Source organism: Dipodomys spectabilis, unplaced genomic scaffold (assembly GCF_019054845.1).
Source record: "Dipodomys spectabilis isolate Male_0828 unplaced genomic scaffold, ASM1905484v1 ptg000067l, whole genome shotgun sequence".
NCBI lineage: Eukaryota > Metazoa > Chordata > Mammalia > Rodentia > Heteromyidae > Dipodomys > Dipodomys spectabilis.
In genome coordinates, this window is record NW_024870744.1 from 2,097,970 (window position 1) to 2,111,613 (window position 13,644).

General features: G+C 54.4%; 2 protein-coding genes across 4 annotated transcripts in view; both read right to left on the reverse strand.

Moving 5' to 3' along the window:
• The window catches only part of St6galnac6 (ST6 N-acetylgalactosaminide alpha-2,6-sialyltransferase 6), a 22,010-nt gene extending 20,246 nt beyond the window's left edge, over window positions 1-1,764 (reverse strand). Inside the window, exon 1 of the mRNA XM_042680902.1 lies at window positions 1,760-1,764. The gene's annotated coding sequence lies outside the window, so the exon portion shown is untranslated. The remainder of the gene's footprint in view (window positions 1-1,759) is intronic.
• On the reverse strand, window positions 1,434-10,561 carry St6galnac4 (ST6 N-acetylgalactosaminide alpha-2,6-sialyltransferase 4). Of its 3 annotated transcripts, none has more exons than XM_042680898.1 (6): window positions 10,438-10,561; window positions 9,943-10,080; window positions 7,876-8,058; window positions 5,975-6,387; window positions 2,922-3,029; window positions 1,434-2,440 (listed from the first exon to the last, which is right to left on the reverse strand). In XM_042680898.1, exons 2-6 carry the CDS (start codon window positions 9,952-9,954, stop codon window positions 2,251-2,253), a joined length of 906 nt encoding a protein of 301 aa, XP_042536832.1. In that variant the 5' UTR covers window positions 9,955-10,080; window positions 10,438-10,561; the 3' UTR covers window positions 1,434-2,250. The 3 variants fall into 3 exon arrangements, with proteins under 3 accessions (XP_042536832.1, XP_042536830.1, XP_042536831.1); XM_042680896.1 differs by having other exon boundaries at window positions 9,943-10,097; XM_042680897.1 differs by lacking the exon at window positions 10,438-10,561 and having other exon boundaries at window positions 2,259-2,440; window positions 2,942-3,029; window positions 9,943-10,057.
• Window positions 10,562-13,644: the final 3,083 nt, after the last annotated feature.

Consider the following 13,644-nt stretch of genomic DNA (forward strand, 5'->3'; position numbering starts at 1 on the left):
TCTCCTTCCAGTCACCTCATCAGAAACAGACAGGTTTGGGGCCAACCCAGAAGTAAACATTCCACCCAGGGGCAGGGCTAGGACAGAGAAGCCTCTGTTCTGGGCCCAAGGGCTGAACTCTGGCTTCCTGCGAACAAGGAGGAAGTGGGGAGGGGTCTGAGTTCTAATCCCTTTAGGACTCACAGAACCTTGGGCCTTGAACACCCAGAACAAGACCCTAAGCAGGGAGACAACTAATGCAGAAGGCTGGTGCTACCCTCCCCTACAAGACTCGGTAGAATGCTGTTTTGTTTTTGTGCAGGTACTGGAGCTTGAACTCAGGGCCTGGATGCTAGTTAGCTTTTTCACTCAAGGTTGTCACTCTACCACGTGAGCCACAGCTCCACTTTGGCTTTTTGCTGGTTAACTGGAGATAAGACTCTCTTGAATTTTTCTGCCCTGGCTGGCTTTGAACCTTGATCCTTAGACCTCAACCTCCTGGGTGGCTAGGATCACAAGTGTGAGCCACTGACATATGCCTCATGGTGTTTAAATAGTGACTCCCACATTTCCAATGCCAAGCTGACAAGCCCCAGGGGGAGCCCAATGGCTTTGAACGCTTGTGAGGTGAGGACTATTTTAATACTTTCACAGATGAAGAAACTGAGGCACAGAGATAGCGTTTATCTGCCAGGGTCCCTCAGCCTGGCTATGAGTGGAGTCAGAATTAGGTCACGCTTCACTCTCTGGCATCCATTTCAGCTGCCACCCAATTCTTGTCTGCCCAACCCCTACTTAAGAGACACCGGTCACTGCCTGGCCAACGGCTGTGGTTTGGCTGCCAGCCTACTCCCCCACCAGAGGTTTTCCTCCCTCTTCCTACTCATATACCTTTCCCGGCCACCTGGAACTGGCTAGGCCAAGGCAGGGTACAGCAGCAATTCTGGGGCCCAGAGGCCAGGTCTCTGGGCTCTCCTGAGAAGTCAGAAAAAAAGACATAATGTCCCTCATGAGGCCCCAGTGTGAAATGATATTATACCTCTTTGAAAAAAAAAAACAAAAAAAAAAAACAGTTTCAAGTTGGTGACAGAAAGATCAAACTAAATACCAGGCTTGAGGTGACTACAAAGGTCACATTGGCACACCCTGAACCTAAAGCACTAGACCCCAGGGCTCCATACTTTAGTCTCCTGATTTCTGGGTGAAGGAAGAGGGGCAGGCCTGGCTGAATCCAGGTTCAGCCATTGTATCTCCTCTAAATGAGCACTAGCTTCCCCTCCCAGCATGCCCGTGTACCGTATGTGCTGCTTTCCCACTCTCAAGCTCAGCAAAGGCCAGGCGCTGGCCTGAGGCCTGGGCTACCACATCCGACCCACTTCTAGGCAACCGTCTTCCCCTCCCAGCACCCACCCAGCACTGCCCTCCCCCTTCCTGCCTTATAAAGGAACCAACTCCAGAGTTAATAGGGATTTAACTGGCAACATCTTTGGAATTTGACCCATGGGCCAGGAAAGAGACTAGGGGTGTCATTTCCTTCCCACTCAGCTCCCACTGAGCACAGAGCAGAGATCCCAAAGAAGACAATGTCCTGGGTAAGCACCACCAGGGCAGCCCCTGAGGAGTTCTGGGGTACAGAAGGGGCTGGGCTATATGGCAGACAGAGTCTGGGGTAGGGGGCGGGGGAGGGCATAGGGCTTGGCCTACCCTCTAGTAAGTGGGTTATGGGTCTGCCAGGGGTATGAGGCCCCATCCCCAGGCCAGACCCATAAGCACTCGAGACGCAGCTTCCAGAAAACACACGTTTACCCGTATGTTCCAAAGATGGCCCTGGTGGTCACGGCTCAAAGACCCTCACACCTATCAAACTCCAGGTTCTAGGCTGTCCCCACCAGGGCTACCAGCCTGAGAGAATGTGGCACCAGGGGCAGCTGGGGGCAGGACTGGCACAAGGTCAGGATGCTGGTGAGTGGGAGGGGCCACTGGCCCCAGGACAGAAGGCCACTTGAGAGACCTGGTGATGGGGTGAACCCCTAAATGAAGACGTGGATTCTTCAGGAAGCAGGTGTGGAGATGAGGGCACCCTCTCCACTGCCCCTTGAGTCAGGAGACCAAAGACCCCTCCTAATGTCCCCAGGGTGGGACAGGAAGAAACCCTAGGTCCATCTGGCAGATGGCAGGAAGCAAGAGTCATAAATTAAGGTTCACTGCTGGAGTGTAGCGACCCTGGCTGGCCGCAGGCCGGCTGGAGGGATGCCAACTGTAGGCCCCGGGCTACTGGGCCCTCCAGGATGGGTGGGCGAACACAATGGGCCTCTTCTTGGCCCAGCGGGAGAACACGGCCTTCTCCGTGATGAAGCGATGGGCGCTGCGGGGCGCCCGCTCATGGGCCAGGTACATCTGACACTCGTCCAGCCGGCCCTTCTCGAAGTAGTGGTAAGGCACGGAGGGGTGGCTCTTCTCCCTGCCAGGCAGAAACAGAGTTACATGTAATAGGCCTAATATGTATGGAGGAACACCTTTGCAGACTCCTCTCCCTAAATGGTTTAAGAACCTTTTGAAAGGTACAATACTTTTCCCCCTCTCTAAACGATTCAAGAACCAACCTTCTAAGAAAGGAAGGTGAAGTATTTTGTTGGCACCCAGGACCTCATGCATGCCGGGCAGGGCCTTTACCACTGAGCTGCCTACATACTCGGCCCACAGGTACGGTGCCTTCCTAGCTTCTATCCCCCAAAAAGGGGGAGCTTCCAGGAGGTAGGGGACAGCCTCAGACAGCACTACAGGGCTAGGCATCAAAGCCGATTCCAGAGGTTCTCCCCCCCAAGGCCCAGTCTCAGGCTAGGCCACCCACCCTGAGGGCCCCACAGTGCCCAGACTTTCTGGCTTGAGACTCAAGGGTTACACCCTCCCTGTCTCCTGTGCAGCCCTGCTGCTTGTCTGACCTGCAGTAGCTGTCGCTCACCATCCCGTAGACCACGATCTCCTCACAGAGCTCCAGGGCCAAGATCATGGTGAACCAGCCAGTGCTGAGGAAGGAGCCCGACTGCCTCCTAGGGGATGTGCAAACACTGTCAGCCCAGGGCAGCCCTTCTCCCGGGCCCAAGACCACACCCCTCACCTGTAGAGAGAGGAGCCTAAAGGGAAGCGGAGAAAGAGGTAGGGCCAGCCAGAGGTTAACAGAGGGCCTGAGGCAATGCTGGATGCAAATCAGGCAGGCCTTCAGCTGCAAAGAATTTGAGCAATCCCCAGAGGACAGAGGTGGGGGGGGGGGGGAGCCGGGGTTCAGCCCATCCTTATCTCATCGACCCAAAGCATGGTGGCTAGGGGGGAATCTGTTTCTAGTCAAAGGCTCCATTCTGGCCCTGCCTCTGCTGTGGAGCATCAGACTTGTTCCTGTACCTCTCTGAGCCGCAGCAGCCTGTCTGTGAAATGGGGATAGTTTCATGGTGGTTTGGGAGAGGGAACCACCTATGTCAACCCAGGCCATGTCCCCAGATCCCATCTGGCACAAATGGTTGTGCGGCAGCCCCAGGCCTTAGCTCAACCTCTACCAAGAAGTTCCAGCTGGTTCAGTGCATTCAAATGAAGCACCTCTAGGCCCTAGGCTGGCCCTGAACCTGTCACACTGGATGCTAATGTTTTCAAGGAAGGAGACTGCTGGGAGACAAATACATAAACAAGATAGTGTCAGAGGTAACATGCAGTACGAACAGGGAAACAGAGGCATGAGGTTAAGAATGTCACTGTAGGACTTTGTAGGATAGCAAAGAACAGATAGAGTGTGAGGAAGGGCTTCCTTGAGGAGGTGACATTTCATCCAGCCCTGAGTAAGCAATAAGAAACTAATCAACAGCTAGGAGCTGGTGACTCAACCTGTAATCCTAGCTACTCAGGAGAATGAGATCTGAGGGTTCAGGTTCAAAGCTGATTGGCAGGAAAGTCCATGAGACTCTTATCTCCACCATAGTACCAAAAATGCTTCAAGTAGAGCTGTGACTCAAGTGGTAGAGTGTTATCCTGAGCAAAAGCTCAAGGACAACCCTCAGGCCCTGAATTCAAGTACCAGGACCAGAGGAAGGAAGGAAGGAAAGAAGGAAGGAAGGGAGGGAGGGAGGGAGGGAGGGCGGGCGGGCAAGGGAAGAACTGGGGAGCCACACAGGCCAAGGCCTTCAGGTAAGCCAGTGTGAGTAGAACAGAGAGAGAGGAGGTAAGGTCTCAGGGCAGGTGGGGCTGGACGGCCAGGTCAGGACAGGAGAGGTGAGAGGGAATCTGGACTTCATTCTCCATGGGATACAAAGCTACTGGGGGCTGAGGGCAGATGGCTGATGGAAGTGAATCCAGAAGAGTACGTGGAGAGGCCGGGATTGCAAGGGGCGAGGGAGAAAGCCAGGCCCGGCGAGAGGCTGCTGCAAAGACATGAGAGCATGGTAGTCTGGGTCAAGGTGGCCCCCAGAGGCACAGAAGAGGAGTGAAGAGCCAGTTGTATGTATCGTGATTGCAGAGGGGAGCTGAAAAAAAGCCCAAGTTTCCAGCAGAACTACCAGAGGCTGATGTCAACTTCCTGAGCCAGGAAGTGGAGAAGGAGCAGGGGTGTGGAGAAGGAGCTGGTGGGAGTTGGGAGGCCTTTTTGGGATAAGGGATAAAACAAGATCTTAAGACTAAGTATAGTGGTTTATACCTGTAATCCAAGCCAAAAGGGAAAGTTAACTAAAAACAAAAAGGGACAGGAGCATGGCTCAAGTGATACAGTGCCTGCCTAGTCAATACAAAGCCTCAGTTCAAACCCCAGTACAAAAAACAAGGGCCAAGCACTGATTGCTCACACCTGTAATCCTAGCTATTCAGGAAGCTGATGTCTGAAGATTGAGTTTCAAAGCCAGTGGGAAAGAAAAATGTCAAGTACCAGTCTTGAGAAAAAAAAAAAAAGCCTAAATGAGAGCTCCAGGGCCTGAGTTCAAGGTCCAGCAACAGCATAAAAGTGAAAGAAAAGAGCTGGGCGCTGGTGGCTCACGTCTGTAATCTTAGCTACTCAGGAGGCTGAGATCTTAGGAACAAGGTTTAAAGCCAGCCCGGGCAGGAAAGTCTGTGAGATGCTAATCTCCAATAAACCACCAGGTAACTGGAAGTGGAGCTGTGGCTCATAGTGGTACAGCACTAGCCTTGGGCAAAAGCGCTCATGGCCCAAGTTCAAGCCCCATGACCACCACCACCACCACCAATAAAAGTATCAGAGAGCGATCTTGGTGTATTACTCAGTGCCTGGTGAGTGAAAGGGGCCATGTTTCTGTAAGGCACCTCAGAGAACAATTCAGATGTTAGAGCACCCCTCCTAAGGGCACTGATGCCCCCTCACACCTCCTCAGCCAGCCAAGGCTCGCAGCATGTGCTCACAAGCTCACCGTGCTACTGTTTTGTTTTGTTTTTTGTCAGTCCCTAGCTCTTCAGCTAGCACTCTACCACTTGAGCCACAGCGCCACTTCCGGTTTTCTAGTGGTTTACTAGAGGTAAGAGTGTCACAGAGGGCTGGGAAGGTGGTTCAGTGGTAAAGTGCTTGCCTTGTATGCATGAGGCCCTGGGTTTGATTCTTCAGTACCACATTAGCAGAAAAAGCTAGAAGTGGCACTGTGGCTCAAGTGGTAGAGTGCTAGTCTTGAACTGAAGAGCTGAGGGACAGTGCCCAGGCCTAGAGTTTAGGCCCCATGACCGACAAAAAAAAAAAAAAAAGAGTGTCACGGACTTTCCTGCCTAGGCTGCCTTTGAACCTCAATCCTCAGATCTCAGCCTCTTGAGTAGCTTGCTAGGATTATAGGCATGCACCACCAGTGCCTGGCTACCACTGGATTTTAAACTTGATTGGAACTTCAATGGCTGAAAGGCCCTCCACCTTCAGTCCCCCCTTAGAGGCCAGGACTGTGTGTGACTCTACCATGGGCCTCTGCTGAGCCCCGTGAAAGACTCCAGACGGATAAGAAGCCCCGCTCCAGGCCCCACTCACCGGTTCTTGCCTGTCTCATCTTGGAAGATCTGGTCACAGTAGGTCATCATGCGCTCAGTGAAGGTGTACACCTGCAGGCCTGGGTACATCCTGGTGAGCTGCAGCAGCGTGCGGTAGGTGCGGCCGCCTAGGGTCCGGTCCATGTGCTTGCCTTGGCCCCACACCACATAGATGGTATCTCGGGCTTGTTGGAAATAGTGGGAGTAGTTGCGTAGCAGCAGTGGCACGCTGGTGTGCGAGATCACACGCAGGGTGCTGCGCTGGCCCACGTCCGCCTCAAAGCCCATGGTGGGCGCCTGGTTCATGCGTAATACGCACTCTGCAGTGTCGATCTGGGAGCCTAGACCTGAGCCCAACATCTGGCCGGAGCTGGACACCACAGCACAGCTGTGGCATGGTTCACGCACAAGTGGCTGCCAGGGGAGGGGAGGGTGAGAAAATGTGAGAGGGTTGGCAGGTGGGCATAGGGCTTCCAGGCACTTGCTCCTTGCCCACTCTGACACATCCACCAACCTTCCCAAAGGCAATCATTTCAGTTCTAAGGTCTGATTTCAACCCAACTGGAAGACTGGACAGGTGAAGTAGATCCCAAGAGAGACAGAGATAAGATTCTCCGTGCAGAGCTGTGTGTGGCTGTGCTTAATTCCTTATAGTCCATCCATCATGGAACCCTGTTAGGGTTACAGGAGTAAACTGGCACAGACCAGTTGTCATGTATGTGCTTGTTGAGTAAACATGAACCTCAAAGCCAGTACTGGTGGCTCATGCCTGTAATCCTGGCTACTCAGGAGGCGGAAATCTGGAGGACTGTGGGTCAAACCCACAGAAAAGTAACAGAAAAGTCCATGAGACTACATTTCTAAAAATAACCAGAAAACAAGTAAAAATAGCGAGGGATACAACTGTGGTTCTAGTGGTAGAATGCCTGTCTTAACAGCAAAGGGCCCGGACTTTAAACCCCAGTATTTTTACAACAACAACAAAAAGTCGGGGGGGGGGGGGGCGGGGGGAGAAGGGTGGAGGAATCTTCGGTGTCTACAACAGCTTGGGGATCGCTAGTTCTCAGCCTGAACCCTGGCTCTGCCTCTTCCTAGACAAAATCCTCTGCCTCTGCGAGTCCATTCCCCCACTTGTAAAATGGGGCCCACGTGTGAGAATGCAGGGGGAAATTCCTGGGAGAAAGGGGAAGTTGGTGGCTGTTGGAACCCAAACAAAGGACGTTTGGAGGACAGGCTGCCCGCAGGTCGGCCTGGAGATGGAGGATACTCACATGCTCAGTGTTCTTCTTGGCAGCAGGAAAATTCCCACCCCAAAGGCCTGGAGCCTATTCTATTTTCCCAAGGGAAAGCCAACAACGCCCTATCAGACTTGTGAAAATCTGTCCAGAGAGGGCTGCAAAGGAGGTGCTTTGAGGGCTGAGGGTTGACAGATAAGGTTTATGTTTGGGGATGGTGTACTGTGTCAGACATTTTTTTAAACCTCATTGAACTATACATTTAAAAGTGGTGAATTCTGAGCCAGGCACCAGGGACTCACGCCTATATTCTTAGCTACTGAGGAGGCTAAGATCTGAGGATCATGGTTCAAAGACAGTCCACGCGAACAGTTATTTCCAATTAACCAGCTAAAAGGCAGAAGTGAAGCTGTGGCTCAAGTGGTAGACCACCAGTCTGGCATGCAAAAGCTAAGGAACAATACCCAGGCCCTGAGTTTAAGACACACACGCACACACATTCATCCTAGAACTTGGGGCTCAGAGAGGTGAAGTAGCTGGTAGTAATCCCCATAGCTGGTGAGCAGAGAAGCCAATCTCATAATGCCCCAGGCTGGCCTGGCACAAAATTGGCTCTCACTGCCCTTGGATTTGGGGCACCTTGAAGTCCTTTGCCAGGCTGACTCACCTTTCCATCCGGCACGCTGCTATAACCACTAAAGTGCAAAGGCCCCGGAACTGTGGGCTTGGAGGGAGGAAGGCGGCGGTCCAGGCAGGTGGCCAGGCAGAGGGGCATGCAGGCCCAGCAGCACAGAAGGATGTAGCCAGCAGAGGCGGCCAAGGAACACAAGGCAAAGAGCAGAAGGCGACCCTGAGGGAGACAATGCTCATGGGGGCGGGGCCGCACCTGGCCTCCACATCCAGATTCCACTTCAAAAGCTCCAGGAATCCCTAGTCTCCATTAACCAGACCTTCCGGGTACTGCCAGGCACCTAAGAGGCCCTGGAGATAATGTTAATACCTTCCTTCTTGATAAGAAACTGCTTTGCAGAGAAGCTTGTGGCTTAAGGCTAAGTGGCAAAGAAGGGCAGGGCTTATCTTAGTCTAGGTTCGGCAGAGCCCAAATTCTTACCTGGAAGCGCTTTCACTGTGCAGCCTCTAGTAGGCCTCTGCCATACCAGTGACCATCAGCCCACAGGTCTCAGGCCCTATTCTGTCCCCAGCCTCAACTAACTCAGTATATCCTCTTAGCTGATGCCCAGGATCTAGGTCAAAAGTCCAGGAGCTGGAAGGGAACTTGAGAAGTTCTTTCAATAACCAAAACGCTGGGCTGGGAAGGTGGCTCAGTGGTAGAGAGCTTGCCTTGCATGCATGGGGCCCTGGGTTCGATTCCTCAGCACCACATAAGCAAAAAGAAAAAAGCCGGAAGTGGCGCTGTGGCTCAAGTGGTAGAGCGCTAGCCTTGAGCTGAAGAGCTGAGGGACAGCGCCCAGGCCCAGAGTTCAGGCCCCACGACTGGACCCAAAACAAAATAAAATAAAGAAACAAACAGAAAGCTGCTGCCCAGAGCTCCTGCCTCCAAGAACCAGGTGTCAAAGTCAGTGAAACCAAGAGGTCCTTGGGCCCTCTAACCTGGGCTGGGAGCTGCTGGCAAACTCGACCAAAGTCCCAACAAGCTCTCAAGGAGTCATTGCCTGGTAGAGGGCAGAGCCACAGTTCTATACCATCATCTGTGTCTCTCTGGTTTCTAATTTTCCTTTTTCTTGTACTGGTAGTAGGTCTCAGACTGAAGGCCTAGGCACCATAGCTCCACTTAGGGTTTGGGGGTGATTAATTGGACATAAAGGGCCATTGACTTTGCTGCCTGGGCTGGCTTTGAACCTCAAAGATCAGATCTCAGCCTTCAGAGCGGATTACAGGCATGAGCCACTGTGCCAGCTCTGCTTTTCTTCCCCACCCCCCACCTTTGGCAGTGCTGTTTCAACTCAAGGTCCCATGCCGCCTAGATCGACCACTGAGCCATCTCTGAGAATCAGAGGTGGGAAAGCTGCCCCCACTCTCCGCAACCCCCCTCTACCTCCCCACACCCTGCTAGATGCCCACCCACCCTTTCTCTTTTGCCCATAAGCCACATCAGCATCAGCGTCTAAAAATAAGTCTCCTCAGTGCTGCCAGCTGTTCAGGGGAGGGGGTTCAATCCTGAGGCCTCAGGCTCTGGATAGCACCTGGTCCCTTGTACACAATACCCAGAGACCTTGAGTGGAGGATAAAATCCCTCTCCCCAATGTCCGCTTCCCCACCCCCACCCCCACCCCCACCTCGGGGCTCCTGATTACAGAAGCAGCCTGAGCTGAGTTCTCGCAGCTTCTAGGCTATCCAACCCCAGGAGTCTCACCCGGGGATCCCACAGCGCCATGACTTCCATTCCACGGAGGAGAAGAGCAAGAAACCAAGATTGGGGGGTGGGGGGGTGTGGTCCCACACCACAGACACCTCCTAACTGTAAACCTAGCTACTCATGAGGGGGAGATCTGAGGAGTGAGGTTCAAGGCCTGCCCCGGCAGGAAAGTCGGGGAGATTCAGAACCCACTCACTACCCCAAAGCAGGAAGTGGAGCTTTAACTCAAGTGGTAGAGCACCAGCCTTGAGCAAAGCAGCTCAGGGACAGTGCCCCCCACGAGTAAGCGTCAGTGCGGGGGGGGGCTGAAGGTTCTCTCCCCGGGGACCCCGGGCCCCCACCCCCGGCGGCGCTCACCGGAGCCTTCATGCTGCCGCCGCCTCTCCGCAGTCCAGAGGTCGCTGTCCCCGAGGCTCGGGCTGGAAAGAGGTGCGAGCCGGGCACCCGCCAAGACCCAGAAACTCAGAGCCAGGAAGCAGTAAGGCAGACCTGGTCCTGGGATAGGGGGGAAACTGAGGCAGGGAAGGGTTAAGGAAACCGGTGTCCAGGAACGAGACGCCCCGAAGTCTCGGGCGACAGGACGTCGTCCCGGCGTCCCCCCCCCGGAGCCCGGGGCGGCGACCTTGGGGGACCCCCGGCCGGGGCGACCCCGGGCGACGGGGCGAGAGCTCCGGGAGGGCGCTCGCGCCCAAGGTCACCCCGCGGGTCGGGGGCGGAGGGCGCCAGGATGCAGGAGCCCCGCTCATCATCCATCACGCCCTGCCCGCGGGCGCCGGCGCGGCCTGGGACCTCCGGCACGCGGGGTTTCCACCCTTCAGCCTCCACCGCCCCCTCCCCCGGCCGGATGCTAACCAGGCGGACGCGGTGGGGCGTGCGGAAGACTCACGACCCGCTGCACGGAGCTCCATGTCCCGCCGGCCGCGTCAGCCAGGCGGCAAACGCGAGCCCGGGGCGGAGGCGGCGCCGCGGCCGCAGCTTCTGCGAGCGGAGCTAAGCGTAGCCGGAGGCGAGGGCGGAGCCTGCGGCGACCGGGCGGGGCCGCGGGGGCGGGGCCCTGGGCGCGGGGCGGGGCCCCGGCGCGGGGGCGGGGCCTACGGGAGGCTGGCGCGACCTGGGGCGGGGCCTACGGGAGGCTGGCGCGACCTGGGGCGGGGCCTACGGAAGGCTGGCGCGACCCCGAGCGGAGTCTACGCGGTCCAAGCCGGACGTGTGCGGCGGGCGCCCGGGCCCGGCGCGGGGGCGGGGCCTCAGGCTCGGGGGCGGAGTCTGAGCTTGGGCTTCTGGGTTTTGGCCTTGGCGGTGACGGCTGGGCTAGGGCCTGCACCGTGGACGGCGGATGAGGGCCTTGGGGAGCGCTAGGTGCCCCTGAAATGGGGAGGGGAGGGGCTTCCGCCAAGCAGCCCTGGGCTGCAGTCTGGGAGGGTGGCTAGACTCAGCAAGTAAAATGTAAGATACCTGTTAAATTTGAGTAAGTCCTCAGATAAATATGAAAAGAATGGCCAGGCGCTGGTGGCTCACGCCTGTGATCGTAGCTACTCCGGTTTTCTGAGATCTGAGGATTGAGGTTCGAAGCCAGCCGAGTCACCAAAGTATGTGCGACTCTGATCTCCACCGAACCACTAAGAAAGCCAGAAGTGGAGCCGTGGCTCTAGTGGTAGAGTGCTAGTCTTGAGCAAAACAACAAAAACACCTGGGATAGCACCCATGCTCTGAGTTCAAGCCTCAGCACTGGCACAAAGAAGGAAAAACATGAGTTTTTTAATATAGTTGTTTCTTGATTTCATTTTGGTGTCAGTCCTGGGGCTTGAACTCAGGGCCTGTGCCCTGTCCCTTACTTTTTGTGCTCAAGGCTAGCGCTCTACCAGTAGAGCCACAGCTCCACTTCTGGCTTTTTGGAGATAAGAGGCTCACAGGCTTTTCCTTCCAGGCTGGCTTAAAACCAGGATCCTCAGATCTCAGCCTCCTTGTTGGTTGGGATTACAGTTGTGAGCCGCTGGCACCCTACTTGTTTTGTTGCTTTTAAGACAGCTTCTCACTACATAGGCCAAGCTGGTCTCAAATTTGAGATTCTCCTCCTTTAGCCTCCCACATGCTAAGATTATAGTTGCACACTCTCATACTGTTTCCTTTCCTTTTCTCCACTATATTTATTTCACTCTGAAATCCCTCTGCCCATTCCATAAATGTGTTCCCTTGTCCATGATCCTTTGTACCCCCACCCCAGCCTCAGCACTGCAATCAGCCCAGTCCCATTCTCAGGGGACTTGCCCAGAGCCCGGTGCACATGGAGTGCTGCTTAATGTGGGTTCTGTGGGTTCTGTGCCGGTACTGAGGCTTGAACTCTGCCTCACACTCTTGAATAGTTTTTTTTCCATTCACTGCCACTGTTTTACCATTTAAGCCACACATCTACTTCCTGCTTTTTGCTGGTTAATTAGAGATACGAGTTTCTCAGATTTGTCTACTTGGGCTGGGTTTTTGTTTTGTTTTGGTTGGTCATGGGACTTGAACTCTGGGCCTGAGCACTGTCCCTCAGCTCTTTAGCTCAAGGCGAGCACTCTACCACTTGAGTCACAGCTCCACTTCCACTTGGGCTGGTTTTAAGCCAAGTCAGATCTCAGCCTCTGAGCCATCAGCACCTGACTCATCAGATGTGAACCATCAGCACCTGGTTCCTTAATATTGGTTGATGAGTGAGGCCAGCCAGAATCCCGTGGGGCACCGGAGGTCTCCAGGGGGAGTGTGGGGGGGGAGGGGAGGGAGGGTAAGTATAGGGGGCTGAGGAGGGGGGGAGAGATACAGATTCACTCCAGTGTGTGCCCTCCAGGTCAGTTCCATGGGACCACACCCACACCCAGGAACCGTGACAGCAGATCCCACGAGTCCCTGCCATACTGCCTGACCACACCTGAGTGTCCTGCCCTCCCCACAGCCCCTCCCCCTTTTACTGAGTCCTTACCCTCAATGTCTCAACTTCCCACTGAGCAAGAGCAGAAGATGCAGGGACTGAGAGAGGTTGAGTAACCTTACCATGGTTACTCATCACTAGCTATGAGGAAATCACTGTTTTAAAACCAGAACCTACATCAGCCCTCCCCTTCCTCATCCTTTCCCTCCAGCCATCTGTCTTCAGCATTATGGGATGGCCCTGTAGAATGTCAAGTGGCTTTTCCAAGTTCCTGATGGCCTGGTGTAGCGTCCATCCTGAGCCCACACAGCCCCACGAACACACAGCTCCCTCCAGCTGAAATGTCTCCTTTCCTTCACACCTCCAGCTCCTCTCCCCATACATCTCCTCTATGTCTTTTTTTTTTTTCTGTGCCAGTACTGAAACTTGATCTCATGACATGGGTGCTGTGCCTTAGCTTTTTCACTCAAGGCTGGTGCTCAACCACTTGATCCACAGCTCCACTTCTGGCTTTTTGTTGGCTAGAGATAAGAGTTTCATAGACTTGCCGGGCACTGGTGGCTCATGCCTGTAATCCTAGCTACTTAGGAGGCTGAGATCTGAGGATCACGGTTCAAAGCCAGCCCGAGCAGGAAAGTCCATGAGACGCTTATCTCCAATAAACCACTAGAAAACCGGAAGTGGCGCTGTGGCTCAAGTGGTAGAGCACTTAACTTGAGCTGAAGAGCTGAGGGACAGTGCCTAGGCCCAGAGTTCAAGCCTATACCAAAAAAAAAAAAAGTTTCATAGACTTTCCTGACCCTACTGGCTTCAAACCACAATTCTCAGATCTCACTCTCCTGAGTGATCACAGGTGGAAGCCACCAGGTCCCCAGCGTCCCCAATATCCAGGTGGAGGGACCTTCCAGGGTTCTGACTGTGAACGCATAGACCATGCCCAGATCTTCAGAGCCCAGCATGGAGCCTATAACATGGGAGGTGCTCAATAAACATTTAATGAGTTAAAGAGGTCCTCTAGCATCCTATTTCACATATTAGATGACTGAAGCACAGAGAGATTTAGCACCTTTTTCCTGGTTACACAGCCAGGCTCTAGAACAGCTCAGGAAGAAAGGCCTGCTTGGGTGGTTGGATTGGACTGAGGGTGGAAG

Bases quoted from the DNA above. Each gene is read 5' to 3' on its own strand.
- St6galnac4 (XM_042680898.1), bottom strand. The intron at 6,388-7,875 runs GTGAGTCAGCCT...CTCCCCTGGCAG, and splicing joins GCAGCGTGCCGGATGGAAAG to CCACTTGTGCGTGAACCATG. The intron at 2,441-2,921 runs GTCAGACAAGCA...TCTGCCTGGCAG, and splicing joins GTGAGCGACAGCTACTGCAG to GGAGAAGAGCCACCCCTCCG.